This window comes from Carcharhinus amblyrhynchos, chromosome 1, assembly GCF_965287045.1.
Source record: "Carcharhinus amblyrhynchos chromosome 1, sCarAmb.v2.hapA, whole genome shotgun sequence".
Taxonomy (NCBI): Eukaryota; Metazoa; Chordata; class Chondrichthyes; order Carcharhiniformes; family Carcharhinidae; genus Carcharhinus; species Carcharhinus amblyrhynchos.
In genome coordinates, this window is record NC_137324.1 from 101,435,858 (window position 1) to 101,458,274 (window position 22,417).

Sequence of the window (22,417 nt, forward strand, 5' to 3'; positions counted from 1 at the left end):
TGAGAGGCCGCTTATTTTTAAACCGTGTCCCCTAGTTTGAGCCTCTCCCATAAAGGGAAGCATTCCATCAGCATCCACCTTGTCAAGTCCTCTCAGGATCTTCTATGTTTCAATAAGGTCACAGTTTAGTCTTCTAAATGCCAATGGATACGGCCCAGCCGTTCGATCTTTTCTTGTAAGATAACTCATCCCACCCACAGTCAAGTGAACTACTTCTATTGTATTTGTATCCTATCTTAAAGAAGACACGGTACTCAGCTGTGGTCTCTCCAACGCCCTGTACACTGTAGCAAAGCATTCCATTCCCCTTATGTCAGGGACCCATTTGATTCTGTTGACTCTGTGGAGTTTGCGCATTCTCCCTGTGCCTGCATGGGTTTCTTTCCACAGTCCAAAGACCCAGAGCTCTCTATACTGTCAAGTTCTGCATTCTCTATTTAAATAATATGTTGCTTTTCTATTTTTCTTGCCTGTGGACATGTTCACGTTTTCCCACATTATACCTACCAGATTTTTGCCCACTCAGTTAACCTGTCTATGTTCCTTTGCAGACTCCTTGTGCTGACTTTCACAATTTCTTACCTAACTTTGTGTCATCAGCAAATTCAGCAACTATGTTTGGTTCCTTTATCCAAGCTATTGACATTCATTGTAAATAGTTGAGGTCTCAACATGAGGTTCCCTTGGCTGAAGTGCCCAAAACGAGAGGGCAAAGGTTTAAGGTGAGGAGTAAGTGATTTAGAGGGGATCTGAGGAAAATGTTTTTCATCCCCACGGTGTGGAAACATAGAACATGCCGCCTGAGAGGGTGGTGGAGGCAGGTACACACGCAACATTTAAGAAGCATCAGGATGAGCACTTAAAACTGCCAAGGCATAGTACGCTATGGTCCAACTGCTGGGAAATGGGATTAGTATAAATTGGTATTTTATGGTTGGCATAGATATGATAGCTGAAAGGCCTGTTTCTTTGCTGTATGACCTGACACTGATCCCTGTGGCACTCTATCTTGGCAACTTGAAAAAAGAGTCTACTTTCTGCTTACTGTTAGCTAACCAGTTTTCTCTCTGCTAATATGTTGCACTGAGAGTTCTTATTTTATACAGTAACCTTTAATGTGGCAACATGTCAAAAGCCTTCTGGGAGTGCAGCACATCCATTTTGTCCCCCTTATCCATATTGCTTGATATCATATGGAGTGAGTTGTATTGGCTGAAGACTGGCATCTGTGATGCGTGTTGCCTCAGGAGTAGCCCGAGGTGAATGATCCACTTGGCTTTTCTGACTGAAGATGCTTGCAAATGAAGATGCTGTCTGTGTGGAGTTTGCACGTTCTCCTCGTGTCTGCGTGGGTTTCCCCTGGGTACTCCGGTTTCTTCCCACAGTCCAAAGATGTGCGGGTTAGGTTGATTGGCCATGCTAAGAAATTGTCCCTTAGTGTCCAGGGATGCGTAGCTTAGAGGGATTAGTGAGTATAATGTTTAGGGACATGGGAGTAAGGCCTGGGTGGGATTGTGTTCGGTGCAGACTCGATGAGCCGAAGAGCCTCTCTGCCATACAGCATGATGGACGGTTCGCCCCTTGTGAGGACACTTCCTCCAATACTGACATGGGCAGATGCCCCCCTCGCCCGCTGTCTACCGCAAGCCTGATCTAGCAGATGTATGCTTTGGATTTAGCTGGCTGATGGTGCTCCTACTGCGCCACTCTTGAATGGGGACATTGAAGCCGCCCTGTCCCAATCCAGAGGACGTTGGTGCCATTGCCACCATCCATGCTTCTAGTGTTCATAATGAGGAATGGTGATGGAGAAATCTGAGATATCGGATGTAGGTTATGATTTGTATCAGGCTGTTTAAGTCTGGGACAGCTCTCCCAATTCTGATGCAAGTTCATAATTAGTGAGGATGTTAAAAGGCTATAAAAACAGGCTGTGCCTTTATTTTTGGTGTCTTAAGTCCAGTTTTATTCTTTGACTTTCCTGTAATGGTTTGCTACAACAGAGTGGTTTCCTTGGCTATTTCAGAGGATAATTAAGAAACAACCACATTGCTATGGGTCTGAAATCGTAAACCAGACTAGGTAAGGATTACAGATTTCTTTCCCTAAAGGACAATAGTGAACCAGATGTGTTCTTATTAAATTTCAAGTGTTTGGTGGTGACCATTACTGACGCTAGTTTCTTTTAACTTCTAATTGTGTACATTAATTAAATTCCAATCAAAGCCTTTGCATTATTTGTCCAGTAACAGTACCACTATGCAACCTTTCCATCTTGCACGTAACATTTTAATCCCTTAAATTATTCTGGTGAATTGAAATTCTAAAAGCAATACCTCCTTCCTGAGATGAATAATAGGAACTGAATGCAATTCTTCAGATACAGTCTAGTTAGAACCTCATATAACTGCAGCATAACATCTTCCAAATTCCATTAATCTATTTTTTTGTCTTCATAATGAAGATCATCTAAACCACTGGGCTTTAAATTGACCATGAGGCTTAATACTTCCTAAACCTCTACTCCTTCCTTGTTATATCTCTACTCTTTCCTGCATAGGAAGTTTCACTTACCAGCTCAACCTCAGCCTTAGAGAGATCGCTTTGTATTTCATCATGAATTGCCTTCTTGACACTTAACTGGCTAGGAAATGGAGGTATAGTTGCACATATATCATAGTTCTGTAATAAATAAGCCTACAATATTTGCACAATGTGCATGCCCTGTTTTAATTGAAGCTAGTAACATAATGTAGTTTGAATTTTAGTCCATTGGTTCAGGTGTGCTCTTGACTGAATTGATTTTCAGAATATGATTGATTTTAAAGAGTGAAAATTTTAAAGAAATTGCCCCTTCCCTCTTCCCATTAATGTGGTTGACCTCTGTGTGGTAGGTAATCTTCTGTTTGTGGTAGGTAATCTTCTGTTTGTCTAGATTTAGGTCCAATAAAGACTGAAACTATTGTCTTCTGAACAACCTACAAATTCTCTTCCTGGCTATCAACTCCATTTCTTTAATCTGGCAACTGTCTGTCTGAACCAACCTTTTCATGACCTTCATATTTCACCCTAGATGTGCTTCCATTCAGCATCAATAAGATTGTCTATTTCCACATCCTATGTAGCCTTACTCTGCCCTTATCTCTGCTTATCTGCTGAAACTATCTATATCTTTGTTAGCTCATTGATTATTAAAAATGCACGTTTGTGTGACCTTTGACATTGGCTGAATGGCTGGTTAATGATGCCAGCGTCACAGGTTCAATTCCCTACCAGTTGAGATTATTCGTGAAGACTCGCCTTCTCAACTTTGCCCCTCACCTGAGTTGTGGTGATCTTCAGGTTAAATCACCACCAGTCAGCCCTTCCCCTGGAAGGAGAGAGCTGCCTATGGTCATCAAGGTGACTTAACTCCCCATAAACCTGAGGTCACCAAATCTCTGTTCTCTGTTACATTTAAAAATCCAATATAAGTACAACTTATTTTATGTAATGTGGGAAGTTATTCAGTACTGATCCTGCTGCGTTGCCATTTAAATTTTTTTCATACTTTTAATCAAACGTTTTGTTGGTCAGTTCTGCCCATGTTGCCTACATATAGGTATAAATAAAAATATTAAAATTTTGTCTTTGTTATTTGAATGCATCCTCTACCTACAATGTGCCACCAATTAGCACTACGTATCTGATCCTGGAGGACATATTGTGAGTAGTTTTACAGTTGATGTTGCCCTGGGAACAAATGGATGTTTTGTGTGTGTGTGTATTATATGTTATATACACACACACACACACACACACACACACGTGTGTGTGTATAACACCTATATACATGAGAAATTTTAGAATCTTAAATTGTATCCTTTGTGACTTTGCCACTAGAAATTTGGAATTGATGCTACAATATTTGATTTCCAATGATGTGTAATCTAATGGCCTACTCCTGCTCCTATTTCTTATGTTCTTATGTTAATTTTTATTGTTACTAAAATTCTAGCATGAGAAATTGCAATGATGATTGCTTTGCTTTCATCCAGAAGGATTAATAAACTCTGATACCTCATGGTGAGGTCACACCACCTTTGATACAAAAACTGAGAAAACAATATTCTGATTCATAGCAATGTGCTCCAATGTAGTCTGAGGATTGCATGTTACAACTCTGCATAGGTGATTTGCCTTCCCCTATATTCACATATCACCACACAAATCAATTGTGAAATTCTCCATTCTCATTGCTAGAAGAAATTCTTTGTGGAACTAAAGCAAATAAAACAGGTAAACGTTTTCTGCTTTTACATTGGGAATGTCTTACAAATTGAAAGAACATAAACTTTTGGAATTGATCTTGCATTTGAGATCCAACATGAGATTTTTAAAAATTGCAGCAGCTTCATTGTTGCTTGGATACATTTCAGAAGATATTGTCTTGGAGGGGTTCCATATTGTTACCAAACATGGTTTGCATTTACTTAGATAATAAATGATTTGCAATTAGCCCGGATTGTTCTTTAACTTGTGTTTCGTAGCGAGCTGCCTGCTTCCTTCAGAATACCAAGTTTAATTCAATGGCACACTGGAGCAGTGCAATTAAGTACTATTGAATTTTGTGTCAACCTCTGAAGCCTCAAAATCCCTCCTAAAATGAGGTCAGCCGCCTTTTGAGAGATTGCTATTCACCACGCAGGATCCGCTCTGTGGGTGTGCCTTAAATTCCTGTGCATTTTCACTTTCTTGATCTCTTGCACCCAATTATAAGATCTTGTTTAGTAAAACATCCATTTGTAGGGTGAAAGATTGAGGCTGACTGCTAATGTGAGTATAGCATATTGTGGCTGACAGGTGGCAGGAAGGTTGGGTGGATAGTGTCCGTCATAACAAAGTGTATGCAGAAGCATTTTTGGGTTGAAAAAAGGGGTTGCCTTCAATGTCAGGTCAACTTGTATGCCACAATCTATGGTAAACAAGGTGTCTAACTTATTCCAGTGTTCTGCTCTCATCAAAGAATTAAATATTGAGCCATTTCCCTTATCTGTCTAGTTTTGCAGAAATTAATGGTCTGAAATTTCCTGGAATGCCGTGTCATTGTGGATGTTATCATTTTAGATTCTCAAAGCTTATTTCAGGTAGTGGGACCAGTTAGATGTTGTACCAAAGCATAGTCCCAATAAAGTGACACAAATTTTAGTGATTTGCACCATTTCATACAATGGCAAGAGTTCCACCTGGGCTTCCCAATGGAGACGCCTGTGGAACCAGGGCATCCTGATCTTTGTGCCCCTGTTAGGAGGCACGGTGCCTGTGGTTAGGCACAGTTGTTCAGCTAACGTTCTCCCAATCACCTGCATTAATCAGCCAAATAAAGTTGCAAAGAATGTCTTAAGCATTAGAAACATAATGGATAGTAGCAGGAGGAAGCCATTTGGCCTTTTGATCCTGCTCCGCCATTCATCACAATCGTGGCTGACTATCCAACCCTGCTTTCTCCCCATAACCTTTGATCCCATTCGCCACAAGTGCTATATCTGGCCGCCTCTTGAATACATTGTGTTTTGGCATCAACTCTTCCCTGTGGTAAGAGGATTATTATTTAAAGGGCGAAAAGCTGCAGCATGCTACGGTGCAGAAGGACCTGGGGGTCCTTGTGCACGAATCGCAAAAACCCAGCCTGCAGGTGCAGCAGGTGATCAAGAAGGCGAATGGAATGTTGGTCTTTATAGCGAGGGGGATTGAATATAAAAGCAAGGAGGTCTTGCTGCAGCTGTACAGGGCACTGGTGAGGCCGCAACTGGAGTATTGTGTGCAGCTTCGGTCACCGCATTTGCGCAAGGATATATTGGCCTTGGAGGAAGTGCAGAGAAGGTTTGCTAGGCTGATACTGGAGATGAGGGGGTTAGCCTATGAGGAGAGATTGAATAGTCCGGGTCTGTACTCATTGGGAGTTTAGAAGGCTGAGGGGAGATTTTATGGAGACGTATAAGATAGGGTAGAGGTAGAGAGATTCTTCCTGCTTAGAAAGGATAGCAGAACTAGAAGGCACAGCCTCAAAGTAAGTGGGGAGGGGTGTCAGTTTAGATCAGAGTTGAGGGGAAACTTGAGGAGGGTAGAGAGTCTCTGGAATTCTCTGCCCGTTGAAGCGGTGGAAGCTACCTCACTGAATATATTTAAGTCATGAGTAGATAGGTTTCTGATAGACAAGGGAATTAAGGGTTATGGGGAGAAAGTGGGAAAGTGGAACTGATCCACTTCAGATCAGCCATGATCTTGTTGAATGGTGGGGCAGGCTAGATGGCCTATTCCTGCTCCTATTTCTTATGTTCTTATGTAATGACTTCCAGAGGCTCACCACTCTTTTTTTTGGGTGAACAAATGTCCCCTCATCTCCATCCAAAATGGTCTATCCTGAATCCTCAGACTATAACCCCTGGTTCTGGACTCTCCCGCTGTCGGGAACGTCCTCCCCGCATTTACCCCATATAGTCCTGTTAGAATTTTATAAGTCTGCATGAGATTCTGCCTCATTAAGCCGTGGATTGATCATCTTGGGACTGTAAACCCAAGGAATGCAGTGCAAGACAACACTACAACAAGCCATTGAATTTTTAATGAACAGAAAAAAAAAGCTCGTAATCATCAAATAGCAAGTTGTGTTGTAAACTTTTGCCCTGACGACTCCATCCTGAAAACTTCAAGAAGGTCGAACAGTTATAAAGTAGGTAGATATGATGAGGTCTACATGCCTCAGCACCCAGCTACATTCTTGGACAGCAGTCCTGAGAATGACCTATTAACGATGCACTGGCTGCATTTAAGCATTGTCAAAAAATGGCCATGGTATAAAGAGACAGTATTAGTGACAAGTTAGTTAATTATCAGGATGTACGTAGTTATTGTGCCCAAGTGAAAGGTTTCCTATGACAGCATTGTAAAAGTACACGTTTTACTGATTTTTTGTTTAAATGCAACAAATGGGTCTGACTTCAATCCACCCAAAAACAGCATAAAAATGCAAAGTGCAACCATTCACTCACTATTTGCAATGCTGTGTTCAAAAGTGTGGTTGAGGGTAAGAAGGAGCAAGAGGAAGTAGCCTCTACCGGCAGGAATTCTGTTCTCTGGTGACATCACAATTCATCTCTAGGCCTGGGTGAGCCTTGTACCCATTTTTACTGAGCTACAAGTCTGACATACTGATGGGGATTAGTTGACAGCCTAATGCCATTCCAAAACAGCATAGGGTAGAGTTGTTTTTGGCTCCCTATAGCCATCTCTTGCAATAGAGCTGCTGATGTAGGGATGAGCCCTGAATTGCCTGGTCTCATTTGTATGACTGACAGAGTCTTGGAAAGAAGCCATGGCCTCGGAAGTGCTGCCCTTTGAACTTCATTTGCACGTCTCTGTGATCAAGTTAAATCATTTTAAGAATAGAGCAGATACTTAACCAGACTTGACTTACAAAGGCCTTTGTTCTGAACTTTCCAATCTTGTGATTGGTAACCAGAGCAAGTTATTTGCTGCATCACTGAGGTTGTCTGCCATAAACTTGGTGTGATGAATCAACATGCATCAAGACTTCCTGGAAAAATCATTTTAATAACTGGAAGATTGGAAAGCTCAGTTACATGATTTTGCAGTATAAGTTGCACATTTTGCTGTTTTCTGGAAAGTCTAGTGCACTGACTTTCCTTTGTTTTCTAAGAATAATTGTACTGCTATCCATCTGATTTGTAGGAATGAATGATTAGTAAAGGGCTTTATGCAGTACCTAAAATGCCATTCACACCTCATGTCTCAAGATTATTCACTGTAAAACTCTCAGTCATTAACTTTAACTGTATGTTGGTTGTATAGAAGATCTCTTGCATTTGAAAAATACATTTTAAAACATAACTATATTGAATATAAAATTGTGCTGTAGGACTATCATTTCAGTCTTTGTGCCCAAATAATTCTATCTGTTAGTTTTTTGTAGTTACAAAAAATATATTTGATTTGTGCTGTATAGTAGATTAAAATGTTTCTGCACTTGTTTTATTTGAAGACTGTGAACCAGAAGAAGTGACTGACTGGTCTATGAATGAAAACTGTTCATTTTGCTGCATAAGAAGAGAAAAAGTCAAGGTAAGTCCAAAAACTACATAAGTGACTTGTTAAAATAATAGCTTTAGCTATCTCCTTTATTTATCTTATTTTAATCAGACATACACCTATATCTTGAGGTTAGATCTTTTTAATTTAAAATAATACCGCACAAAATTCAGTTCCAATTTTTAATCCAGCCAATTGAGAAACATTAAGAATATAAGAATTAAGAGCAAGAGTAGGCCATTTCAGCCCTTTGAGCCTTCTGTGCCATCCAATGTGATCATGGCTGACCTGATTGTGGCCTTTCCTGTCTGTATACAATCCTTGAACAAAAATCTAACTCAACCTTGAATATATTCAATGACTCAAGCTCCACTGTTCTTCCTGCCAACGTGGGTGTGTTCACATTTTCTCACACTATACTCCATCTGCCAAATTTTTACTCACTGATTTAATCTATCTGAATCCTGGTTCTTAAGTCCTCTTGTCAGCTTAATTTTCCACCTATCATTGTGCCCTCTGCTACCATACTTTTGGTCCCTACACACACACATTTGACACAGGTTGTAAACAGTTGAGGATCCAGCACTGATCACAGTGGTGCTCCATACACTACATCTTGCCAACCTGCAAATAATTTATCCCTAGCCTCTGCTTCCTATAGTTAACCAATCCCCTAACCATGCTAACATTGTACCCTGCCTGCCCCTTATCCATGTTTTGTTTGTTACGTTCTGAAAGAACGCGAATAGATTCATCAAACACTATATTTCCCTTCCACATAATTGGGCAGAATCAATATGATTTAATTATGACTTCCTAAATATCCTGCTATTAACTCCTTAATAATGGATTCTAGCCTTTTCTCTGAGAAATATTAGGCTAGCTGGCCTGTCGTTCCTGCTTTCTGTCTTTCTTGAACAACGTTTGACAGAAATAGTTAGACATGACAGCGACAATACACTTTGCTTGGCAGTGGGTTTTCCAGAGATTGTAAATGTGCTGCAGAATCTTTTGTGCGTGCACATCAGGCAGAAACTTTAGTTGAATGGTACAGCTGGAGCTAATTTGTAGAATCATAAGCAAAAGATGTGCATTTATTATCCATTTTGACATATTTGGCCTTTCCCATTTCCATTGAGATGCCATTTTTGAAGAACAGGTGAGATTTATGTCACGCAGTAGAAAAACTTGTTAGATTCAATATTGAATTCTTTTGAAATTCATTCTACCATTTGAGAATGATGAGTTAATCTAAATTCAAGGATCTCAGCTTGAATATGCTAGCCATGGAGTTTTAGATTTCTCAAAACTACTGTGAACTTGTAGCTTATGGCCTGCTCCACTCTGACCTCAAACTAATTCACAAGCTTGCCTAATGCAATAGTGAAGGTGAGAATTTCAGCTCCCAAGAAGTGATTTCCCTCATAGGGTATGCTTCTGTGTGGCCTTGCTGGATGCTGTAGTAAGAGTGTGAAGGACATGCGAAGATCAAGTGGTTCTGTGACTGGAAGCTGTACCCACACAATCTGTCAAAACCAAGCTGTTCTGGTGTCTGTGATGTTTTAAAAAGTCAAATGAAAATCATAGTTTATGTCAGATTAATTTGTTTATAAATATTTAACAATCATAACTTTTTTTAAGTTGGATGAAAGGCATCTAAATGTGATATGGTGAAACATTTTAAGTCTTAAATCCTGTTTAAAATACCATTTACGTTAAAACATTTTATGAAGTCAAGCCAAATCTTGTTAGCTGCCTTTCAACATTGAAAAGTCTGGTCAAGAGTTGAAAAATCTGTCCCACAGCTGTCCTGGGATTTTCTGGTGGCAGTGTCCTTGAATATTTGTGAAGTGCGAGAATGCATGAAGTAACACCTTTAAAAAGTATATATATTTTTGACAAAGTAACTTGTTAGTGGGCATCAGTGCAAATGCTCATTACTGCTGTCTTGTTTTGATGCTCAGGTTAGTGAGTGATACAGCATAATCTCCACTGCAGCAAAGATAGGCTCACTGTAATTTCTGGGTTTGCGCTCTGCTTTGCTGCATGCTACATAAGTTCTTGGGACTTCTTATTGTGCAATCGTGATGATCACTGAAAGCATCACCATCATTGCCTCTGCAAATTTGGGACTTTGGTTTTGAGCTACTAAGCTCGATCAGTGTCATCCTCACGCCTCTGAGTTAGAAGTTGAGAGTTCAAAATGCATTTCAGTGCAAACAAATATATGTAACTTGGAGTGCTGAAGGAGTGTTGCGTCATTGAATGTGTCAACCTTCAGTCAAGGCATTAAATTGAAACCTCAAACCCCCTTTCTTCAGGTGGATGTTGGCAATCCTGTAGTAATATTTTCTGAGTAATAAGCAGTTGACCTAACCAACATTCCTCTCCTAGCCATCGCGCACATACTGCTTGTGGGTTCTTGTTTTGCATAATGGCTCCTGCATTTGCCTATGGAAAGTTGTTGCATGCCAATGTAATTTTTATATGTGAAGCACTATTAAAAAAAATGACGCATATGGACTGCAAAGAGTTCAAGATGATCCATCGCCAATTTCTGTTGCCCAAGATGGGCAACAAATTCCAATGATTCCCATATTCCAAGAAGTTTGTTTTTCTTTCATCCATCTTCCACCACTACCCATTCCATTCAATTTCTTGCTGAGATCTGAATAAATATTGTTCTTAAAATTTCACTTCTGCCATTTGAAAAAACAGCTGTTATGAAGTGTGGTTATTCTAACTTCTATCACAGTAGGCAAATATATGAAGAAATATGAATGCAGATCTCATCAAACGGTGCTTGGCACATGCTGGTCTCTAATCTGGCACACCAATGTCAGCTTGCCATTTCTAAATTTAAGTTCAACTAAATTTTCATATTCTCAGATCTGCAAGTTATTTTGGAACAAGGAAGAGAGAAACATTAGCTACGTGATCTGCTCAGTAACAGCAATTTACTGCATAGAATTGACAGTCCAGTGCAGGAATTTTTTAATGTATTTTTAAACTTAGAAGTAAGCAAACTCTGTGTACACACCTACTTTGTATACACCTATTTCATCTGTCTTCAGAATGTTTTGTAATCTATTCAATTGTTTTAGAACTGGTCTACTTTAGGGCATGATTTGTTTTATTTTTATAAGTAAAACTTCTTACAAGGGCAGCACAGTGGCAAAGTGGTTAGCATTGCTGCCTCTCAAGACCAGGGATTCGGGTTCAAGTCTGGCCTTGGAGTCACTGCCTGTGTGAATTTCGCACGATCTCCCCATATCTGCATGGATTTCCTCTGGGTGCTCTGATTTCCCCCCACATTCCAAATATGTGCAGGTTAGGTTGACTAGCCATGCTCAATAGCCTCTTCCAGGGACCAGCAGGGTAAATATGTGGGGTTACAGGGTTAGGACTTGGATGGATTGTTGGTGCCAACTAGATGGGCTGAATGGATTCTGTGAAGTATGGTAGCCTAATGTTGCTTAATTGTGCAATTAAAAGAGAAAATGCTGGAAAATCTCAGGTCTTGCAGCATCTGTAATGAGAGAAAAGAGCTAATGTTTTGAGTTCAGATGACCCTTTGTGAAAGCTGAAAGCCATAGAAAGTGGGAGATGTTTATACTGCGGGGTGAGGGAATGAAATATGAACCATAGCCACAGAAACCAGGAGAAAAGGCTGCTAATGGCAGTCCATAGATAGAATAAAGGGTGTGAATGGCCTTTTTCTAAATTTAATCCCTCCTCCCTCCCCATCTTCATCTGTCACAGCTTACTGTCACTCTCTGATTTCAGCTTTTCTGCCGTTTGGTTGTTCACACCCTTTATTTTCTCTATAGACTGCCATTAGCTACTTTTCCCCTGGTTTCTGTAGCTGTGGCTCATGTTTCATTCCCTCACCCTGCAGTATAAATATCTCCCATTTTCAATGTCTTCTGGCTTTCACAAAGGGTCATCTGGACAGGAAATGTCTGCTGTTTTCTCTCCTTACAGATGCTGCCAGACTTGCCAAGATTATCCAGCATCAGCAATAATTTGCTTTTATCCAGTTATTAATTTGTCAGCCTGCAGAATTTGAAAATCACCAATCATAGGAGAACAGCGCTTCACCTGTTGGAGTGAATAATGTGCAAATTCAAGTTATTTTACCAAATATACTCAATTTCACAATTATTCCTTTGCATTTTGCATTTTCAGCCATTTATTTACCAATTCAGCTGCATTGGATGCCATTGTGGTGGTGATCCTCTGTTTGCTGTTTTGCTACTTTGGACCTCTACCTGTCTCTTATTACAAAGAACACAGAAAATTTACAGCGCAGGAACAGACCCTCCGGCTCTCCAAGCCTGCACCGACCATGCTACCCAACTTAACTAAAACCCACTACCCTTCCAGGGACCATATCCCTCTATTCCAATCTTATTCATGTATTTGTAAAGATGCCTCTTAAGATGCACTATCGTATCTGCTTCCACTACCTCCCCGGCAACGAGTTCCAGGCACCCACCACCCTCTGTGTAAACAAAAACTGCCTTGTACAACTCCTTTAAATCTTGCTCCTTGTACCTTAAACCTGTGCGCCCTAGTAATTGACTCTCCCACCCTGGGAAAAAGCTTCTGGCTATCCACTCTGTCCATGCCTCTCAACCTTGTAGACTTCTATCAGGTCTCCCCTCAACCTCTGTCAAGACCTACTATTAGCAACATCAGTAATTTCTTTGATCATTTAATAACACACATCAATACTTTATTGTGAATACAGAGTTGGTTGGCATTTTGTTGTTTCAGAGCTGGTGACCTGTATGAGATCCATAACTGTATGTAATGCAGCTTCTTCTGAAAATTTAAAATGCTGAAAGTAGTTGTTTGTGAATTGTATTTTTGTTACAGGCACTAACATAAACTCTGTAGTTGTCAACAATGGAGACTCGTGTTGCAGCATTTCTGATAACTTGTTTAAAATTCTACTATTAATTTGAATGCAGGTCTGATGAGATATTAGACAGATTAAGATTCAGAAAAGACACCTGAGCAGACTACTTTTGACAATGAAAATCAATTTGGAGATTCCAGTGTACTCAGACAATAACTTGTATGCTTAAGTGAGCTTGGCATCAGGTGGCTGGTGAGAACGACATTGGGAGGCAGGATAGGCTGTTTGCTTGATGTTTCTGCTGGCATGACATCGAACAAAGAAGAGGTTAAGAGACCATGTCCTTTCAGTATAGATGAGAAAAGAGACAAGTGGGCAGTCAGTAGATTTTTTAAACAAATGTTTTTCTTTTGAGAGCTAATGTTGAACTTGAGAGCATTCTTTTCATAAAAAGGTCCACTTCATTTGCCTTCAAGTTGACTTCAGTTTTACAGCAAGGTAAATTTTCAAAGTACTTTTGTAACTACTTTTTGACATTTTCTATGGGACTATCGCGTAATCAGTCCCTCCAGGTGTGGATTTGAAATTGATCTTGTGATGCTTTTGGAGTAAAGGAAGAAATGGGACAGAAATGCAAGAAACAAAATTAAGGGTCATAAAATAGAATTCTATTTTTACCTAAGCCTATATTTGCATGATGTAAGGAATCTGTTATATTTTAGTTTAATAAGAAAAGCAGTATTGGGTCTAGTCCTAGGAAATTTATTGGGTGTTGTAAGGACTATGGGGAATCAGCGACCATAACAATTTAAAATATGAACATGTGAAGAAATGGCAGTACTCGACTGAAAAACTCAGTTGTACTGAGAACTATCCTAAACAAAAGTTAACAACGTAGTTGATAATCAATGGAAAATACTCAGAGGATATGATTAGGATAGATGGATAGATCTCATTAGTAAAGACTGTAGTACCTTGCATGACTAGCAAAATTAATATGTGACAGATTGGAGTTAAATTTAAAAAAAATCAAAAACAAAATAGACCAATCAAAAATATAAGTTTAAAAAATGATGTGGGCAACTCACTACAAGTTACAAGAAGTATAAAGTAAAGGAATAGTTTAAAAAAGACAGGACTGATGAGATGTGAGAATGAAGGAATGTTAAATGAGTGTTAATTTTCAGAGTAGAGTATAGGCTACAAATGGAGCCTGGAGCAGTTTGGACTTGAAAGATTGAAGAAACTTAAGTAGAAAAGGCACTAGACCAGGATGGTGTGCATCATAGAACACACAGATCGAGAAGAAATAGTGGGGAGATTCTGGTCACAATTTTTCAAACATCCTTGAACTTGTATTGATACCTCCAGAGAACTGAAGAATAACCAATCCAATTTAGCCCTTTCAAAAAGGGCTAAAACCTGATAAAACTACAGATGTGTCTAACATGGAAGATAAATTTTTTATGCCATGATGTGTTGAAAATAATATTTAATTGAGGATTCATAATTGTAAATTAACTTTATGCTGGGATTTGGAAATTTTGGTTGTTTGTATTCTATCATTAGCACTAGCTTTTAGTAATGTTATGGTCCCAATATTTTGACTGTGAAACTTAACCTTTTCTTCCATTTGGTTTATCTCAAAATATTTCTGTACACGATTCGTTACTGTTTCTAGGATCATATCTCGTCTGTGAGTGCACCTACAACACTGACATCTACTGAGGAATCTCTATCTCAGGGGCAGTCCCACACTGAAAAGCTTGAATGCCAAGCAGACAAGTTTCTTAATGCTATCTTTCACAAAAAAGGTATAATGTTATATTTTCATGTACATAATAAGGCTTGTTGAAGCTTCAGTTTTAAGTTGTATGTTATTTTGAGTTGAATATTTTCAGTATTGATTGCTGTGCATGAAAGTGATGTGTGTTGGGTGACAGTGATGCTTAAGACATATGTTTAATTAACACAGTGGTGCCCGAGGGATTGTACACGGATGTCAGTTTTGGGTCTACTGTTTATACGTTCTGTATGCTCCTAATGTTCTCTGCCCGGTTTAGAATTTTTATTCAAGACATGCTGGCTCCATCTAGTGGCTGTATGAAAAGTAACTTCATTTTCCTATATTATTATTTTAATGGCTTTGTAGGCCTGGAATTCTCTGGATTGATATAAACAGCAGTTTAGTGAACAATTCAATCTCCACATTGATCTTACTGAAAGCGACTTGCAGTGCAGTTTCCAATGAATTTTAACCACATGTGCCCAAACATATAACACAACAAGCTCAGAAGGGGCTTAAGTAATTGTTGGGAAATGTGAGCAGCCATTGCATGAGGGTCAGATGAGACGAGACCAAAAGTGAAGCTTGGGCAATGTGGTAAGTGGAGCATGGTTTTCTCTGTCCAATTTCTTTTTATTAAAAAATACTTTAAAAGTTGTTTCCTGTGCCTCAACGCTATCTCTCTTTTTTACAGTGATATCCACTGAGAAGAGGGTCAGCAGTTTCTTGTCGAATGACCTGCAATAAATTGAATTGAGGAGGAGCTGGATGCTTAATGGATAAAGATTGCCCATCTCCGTTCAGTAATCTTAGCTAGGATCGCTGGAAGAAAGTCTTACCAACAGCTTGTAGAAATTCTGTGCCCCCTCCCCACCCCAATGGACCCCTGAACAGTGTCATAGAAAATGCATCTATCTGGTCAGAGCTGGCAGGGTAAGACATTCACCAGCTCTCTTTCAAAAAATCAGACAAGGGCATTGACGTTGAAATGCTCTATGAGCAGCACATCTTATTTTTGTCATATAACCTGCACTGGCAGGTGCTAGTTCTTTAAAATACAGCATCCAAACAATATCTGTAGTACTAGCTACATCTGATATTCAGTGAAAACACCTGGTCTTAATTGTTGACACGCCCCTTTAATCTCTGGTTAACTAAAGAGAGGTATTTTTGAACTATGACTTCCAGTGTTAACCAGGCAACAACAAGCTGTAAAGGGTGAACCTGACTTAAGGGCGCAAAAATCTGAGTGTGGTGTGTGTATGTACATACGTACATAGGTGGGAGGAGGGAAAAGAGCACCTCTAACAGAAAATGATACAACAGTCGCAAACTATTGCACAGGCTTTATTGAAGTGGGACAGTGTCTTCTGGCGGGAGTGCAATTTCTTCAGCCCCCCCCCGACCCCAAAGACACTCAGGCCACATCACTCAGTTGTCTTGTCAAAGGCAGCCATTTGGATACAGGCACTCTAAGCAACCTGTAAGGCAACACCTAGTAAGCGGCCTTGCTGACTTGACAACCTGGAAAATCGGACACCAATGAGGAGGAGGAGTAGACATCAGCCAAATTATGAAGAGTCATGTGAACCAGACTTAACAGATTTGTTTTTTAAATTACATGCTTTGAGCACAATAGATAACGTGTGAGTCATTGACAGTCGTTCACACTGGCTGCAAAGGCATTCCTGTAATTTCTGCCAAAATGATGGATTCCCCACTGGAATTGGACTGCATTCATTGATTTTGGGGGACACAGTAAATGGTACTTTCTAGTCTTTTACTTGAGCAGTCACTTGAGGCTTCTGGGATGTGGCATCGCTCAGTCAGCTGATGTGACAGGCAAGATTGGGCTTCTAAGATGCTCTCTCTAAAGATGTGACCAGCAACCAGATCCCTCCCAAGAACCAACTGCTGTGTGTTGAGAGACTGATGAACCCCATTCTCCTTCAGTCCAGAATTGGAGGTAGTGAAGCTGCCATGAATGATCTCGTTGAAATCGGCAGCTGCAACAGCATATTTTAAGAGTCACATTTTTGGCACATTGTGTTCAAGAATTAGTGAATGTCTGCTTGCTGGGTCTATCTGTTTCAGCCCCTTTTGATCCAGGGACTGCTTTGTACAATGCCATAACTGCATGATCAGTTTACTGTTTTGTGTAGTTGCTGACTGGGCTGTTTTTTGGACAATAATGTACAGTTGCTCCTTTTGCTCTACAACTGCCTTTGGCAATGTGCTTTTTAACCTGCAACTTCAATGGACTGGATTGTTAATGCTTTCTTTTTATATTGAGTCATTAATGCAGTTGATGGCGAAAGTAAGGTTTTTTTTGGATTAATAAATATTTAAGCAGTGTTTACAGAAAAATGTTGACTTAAATTTGGGTACTTTTTTTAGTTTGATACTCAACTACCTCAGCACTGTTACTGATGCTGGCCTTTTGTTGCAGTCGCATCTTTAAGGTTCACAATGAAATAATGTTCAGTGGAGAGTGTTTGTTTATATAACATTCTGAATGCCAAAACTTTCAAGGTTCACGTGTTTCCATTGCTGTTGAGCAGTGTAGAAGGTTCTGGACCTTGCCACTGTTTTCTATTTGAAAGTTTACTTGTTTGAGGTGTGAGTCATGTTTGGAGTGACATTGTTGAATAAAGTTTTAGTTATATCTGGTGTTGCCTGGTCTTCAGTCTTTGCAACAACTTCCCCAAAGGAAACTAGCAACAGAAATGGTTTGTGAATTGCTGATGCTACCGGTGGGGATTTTTGAAGGTGGGGCAATCAGTTGCTGAGCGCTTTTCCTAGGAGCTGCTATCTGATTTTCTTGTTCACTTGGCTATGGAACTAAGGTCTTGAAATCTTCCGATTTAATGAATCCTCACCAGGCACTTTCTGACTAATCCCTTCCAGCAAGACAAAAAAGGGCACAACAATCTTTGCGTCTCTGTTGCAGATACTATAGGGCAACCTCCAACCTCTGGATCTCCATTGTTCTCTCCACTACCTCCTGTTCACTGTACATGCATGATTGCAATATTCCTGTGCAGAATAGTGTCATCAACTATGGTGACAGCTGGTAGGTGTTATTGCTCAGAGTCCATCTATTTATTTGATCCTCTTTGAATAATCAGTGATGGTGGAATGGCAAAGGATATAAACATCCTGGCAGATTCTTGGTTGCGCTTTGCATTGAAATGCAGAGTCCTTTGCGGGCATCATAGGCTAACTTAACAAGTATAATTTCTTCCTATAATGAATGTTGCCGGTTCCCTGCTAAAGTAGGTTCAATCGATAGCCTATATCCCAGGGAACACAGCCAGTTTGTAATCATTGCTCTGCAGGGGATATGCCATACTGGCTGAAAACGGCTGCCCTGTCACCTGCTGAATGTAGGCTCATGCAGCTTCTGGACGGTATTGTAAAGTGGGTGATTGGAACTATCTGGAGCTATAAAAATGGAAAGCCATAGTGATGATATCTCGCAAAAAGTCTGTGGCTTTCTTTCTCCCTGAAGAATTTCACACGTGGCCACATACATTGCCACTCCAAGGTCCTGATATAACCTTCAAACCCATTAGTACACGCTCAGAACACTGGGGATGCCTTACTCCAATGTTTCTCATTCTTTACCTCATTTGTTTTAAAAAGCTGAATTGAAGAATGCTGATGAGACATGCCATTGCAGCTCCTTTATCCAATTGACCATTGGAAGAAGTGAAAAATATTGGGCTGAGAAAATCTGATGTCTCTGGGCAGAAACATTGAGATGGAAAAAGTTGCTGCTGTGCCAAAATGAAGCTGTTTGAAAATTTGCCAAGAGTCACAAAATATATTAACATTAGATGTCTTCTGATGATCCTTCACCCAGTTTCGTCTGCAGTCACCAGAAAACCAGACAAAATCTGGAAAATCCCCACAAGTGGCTCTCTTGCATGCAAGCAAAGCTCTATTATTCACTAGAAAGTTAGATGTGCAAAAGATCAAAACAGCTGGCATATTTAAAACCAGCACAAGTTGTCTTTGGTGCTGAAAATTGCCATTGTGCTGTACTTATCCCATTGTTTTGGTGGTTTCCAGGAAATTATTCCAATTATATTGTACTAAGTTTACTTAACACTCTGACAAGGTCATATGGACTCAACAATATTTTATTTATCTCTCCACAGATGCTGCCAGAACTGCTGAGTTTTTCTAGCATTTTCTGTTTTTAATTAATGTGTATGTGGATAGAAGGAAATGAAATTTGCTCTTGTATGCGGTAATAATTGAAATGAACACTTATTTTATATTGTACATTTCCATTAATATATAACATTAATCCTTTTAGACCTTCCTCAGAACTGTGATCGCAACATTCCTCTAGTTGCTCAGGAAATAATGAAAAGAATGATTCGTCAATTTGCAATTGAATATATATCCAGAAGTAATCATGTTCATGAAAATCAGACTGGATCGACCGATGAATCTGTTTCAGTCCCAAATGATCCTCCTGCCAAGCAAACTCAGAACTTTCACCAGGAGCAGGAGGGACCCCTAGACCTCACTGTGAATAAAAATCAACCGAAAAATTTTCAACAAGGTAATCAGATTTCTTTTCTAATAATTGAGTGTTTCAGATTTCAGTATGTGTGCACATGTAAATATAGTTATTGAGGAAAGACTGTAACAGTACATTACCACAATATTTATTTTATCATTGGAACCTGGATTCATTGCCAGCTCAGAAATAATGTAATGAAAATCAGTGACATAACCTAATTCTAAGTAAGTGCAAGCAACAAATTGACAACCATACTCGCTTTAAATATATAATTAATTAAAAGTGGAATAAAATATGATACGGTCAGTATTGGTTCACAGTCAGGTCAGTTCATGGCACGTTTTAAAGTGGGATGACTTTCTCTGGTTGCTGATTTTAGAGTGCACCGGTGAAAATGTTTTTTTAAATGGATAGGAATATTGTTAGCAAAGCCAGCTTTTGTTGTTCATTCCCAATGGGGACAATTGCTATCCGTGTACTGTAGGTACACCGTGGTACTATAGCATAACAAAACTAGAAAATGAATTCTACACCCCATAACGCTGCAGCCATTCTCATCTGTTGTAACTTCTACCAGCATGACAAGAACATTTGTGCATGTGCATTCAATCCACGCTGCAGGTACCAGCACATGTACAGCTGTTGGGACAGGGTGGAATTTTTCCATGTCTTACTACATGAAATCTTGTTTTTTAACACTGCCTCTTTACATCACCATTAAGTGAGCGTTTAGCATTGTGATTGACAATTAACATATTCTTAAAGCTCTACAGTGGTACCCAGGTAGAGAAACAGCTGCAGCTTCAGAGGGGTCACCTCACTTCCATATACATCACTAATTAACTTGCTACAATCCATAATAAATCAGATCTTTGAAAATAAACAAAATAAATTAGTTAATTTAAATATTGTTTCCTGCCCAGTGTGTTAAGGGAACCCCTTGTGTTTCCCAATCATTTCAGATGGATGATAATGAGACTTTGAATCATTGTTTTGAATCTTGTAAATTTCTTAGAAGTGTTTTATACTTCTATGGGTTTTTGCCATTAAAAAGTTGCAACTAATTCTCCATAGTCTTAAGTTCATTGGAAGCTGGGCGTCTCATTTATTGAAATTTCTTTTTTTACACACACATGTTATTTTATACATCATTCACAGAATTTTCAGAAGCATGTTTTACAGAGGGAACAGTTGATAAATGATAGGTAAAATAGGTATCAGAATTTGTATGTGAAGAACTGTGCAGACCCAAAAATTGCTAATTTGAATTTTATCTTTAACTTCAAGCCAACTTGTTTGTTTTAATGCAGCAGCCAATACTCTGACACTGTGTGCAGGAAATACTCCTCCTGGTATCATGGCATAATTAAACATCCTGTCTCACCAACATATAAAATATATCTTTTAGATTTTTATAAAATTAACCTGTTCTTGAATTTCTTTTATGCAAGTTGTTATCCGAACTTCATGTACAAACTGAAAAACAGGAGCATATTCTGTAATAAGCAACTTGATTATTCAGAATTCTGTGAATCTTAGAACATGATCACTACAGCACAGAAGGAGGACACTCATACTGTCGTGTCCATGTTGGTTCTTCACAAGAGACTTTGCAAAGACTGGCAGCCAACACTGAAGTGGAATCCTAAAGGCTTTCTGTAGACATATAAACAGTAAAAGGAGTACGGCCAGTTAGGCATCAGAAAAGGAATTTGCACATGGTAGCAGGGGGACTGGCTAAGACCAAGCCCAAGATGGGGTGCAATACCTTATCTTGTCAGCTTTTACCTTGTTTGTCCCTCTTGAGGAGACCATGAATTGGATTCCATTTGAATTTGGTTTTTTGTAACGAGTAAAAATGAATTAAAAACAAAAAATTAAATCAGTACTTTGCATCTGGCTTTACCAAGGAGGTTGATGGAGACCAATGAAGAAAATTTGTCCCTAGAACGGCTCAAAATTGATATGGTGGAAGTGTTGAATTGAAAGTTGACATGACATTGGGACAGGATGAGATGTTCCCAAGGATGTACATGTGCTGGTACCTGCAGCGTGGATTGAATGCACATGCACAAATGTTCTTGTCATGCTGGTAGAAGTTACAACAGATGAGAATGGCTGCAGCGTTATGGGGTGTAGAATTCATTTTCTAGTTTTGTTATGCTATAGTACCACGGTGTACCTACAGTACACGGATAGCAATTGTCCCCATTGGGAATGAACAACAAAAGCTGGCTTTGCTAACAATATTCCTATCCATTTAAAAAAACATTTTCACCGGTGCACTCTAAAATCAGCAACCAGAGAAAGTCATCCCACTTTAAAACGTGCCATGAACTGACCTGACTGTGAACCAATACTGACCGTATCATATTTTATTCCACTTTTAATTAATTATATATTTAAAGCAAGTATGGTTGTCAATTTGTTGCTTGCACTTACTTAGAATTAGGTTATGTCACTGATTTTCATTACATTATTTCTGAGCTGGCAATGAATCCAGGTTCCAATGATAAAATAAATATTGTGGTAATGTACTGTTACAGTCTTTCCTCAATAACTATAGGAAGTGAGAGTGGAACTGCAGGGGTGTTGGCAATCTTTGTCTCCTTTAGATTCAAGAGATTCCAGAGGATTGTCAAGTTGCAAATGTTATGTATGCCCTTGTTCAAAAAAGAGAGAGCCCCAGCAGTGGAGTGGGCAAATAAATGGCCGATGAAGTTCAATGCGGAGGAGTGTGAAATGATGCATTTTGATGAGAAGAACATGGAGATACAATACAAAATAAGGGGTAAAATTCTTAAGAGGATGCAGGAGCATAGATTATTGAAGATGGCAAGACAAATGGGGAGAGCAGTTAATAAAACATGTAGTATCCTAGGCTTTATTAATAGGGCAATAGAGTACAAGAGCAGGAGGTTAGACAAGACACCAGTTAGACCTTAGCTGGTGTATTTTGTACAGTCCTGAGTGCAATACTGTAGGAAAGATGTGAGCGTATAGGAGAATGGTTCTACGGATGTAGCACTTTGGTTATGAGGGTAGGTTGGGGAGGTTCACATTGTTCTTCTCCTTGCAGAGAAGAACACCAAGAGGAGATTTGATTGAAATGTTCGAAATAAAGGGGCTGGACAGAGTAGAA

General features: G+C 39.4%; 1 protein-coding gene across 11 annotated transcripts in view; it reads left to right on the forward strand.

Annotated features, from left to right (window-relative positions):
* The window catches only part of lcorl (ligand dependent nuclear receptor corepressor-like), a 138,635-nt gene that overhangs the window by 45,991 nt on the left and 70,227 nt on the right, over nucleotides 1-22,417 (forward strand). For all 11 annotated transcript variants that reach the window (XM_080189641.1, XM_080189601.1, XM_080189633.1 and 8 more), the window contains 3 exons: nucleotides 8,042-8,121; nucleotides 14,634-14,766; nucleotides 19,063-19,314. In XM_080189641.1, the coding sequence (XP_080045767.1) occupies nucleotides 8,074-8,121; nucleotides 14,634-14,766; nucleotides 19,063-19,314 (433 nt within the window). In that variant the 5' untranslated portion in view covers nucleotides 8,042-8,073. The remainder of the gene's footprint in view (nucleotides 1-8,041; nucleotides 8,122-14,633; nucleotides 14,767-19,062; nucleotides 19,315-22,417) is intronic.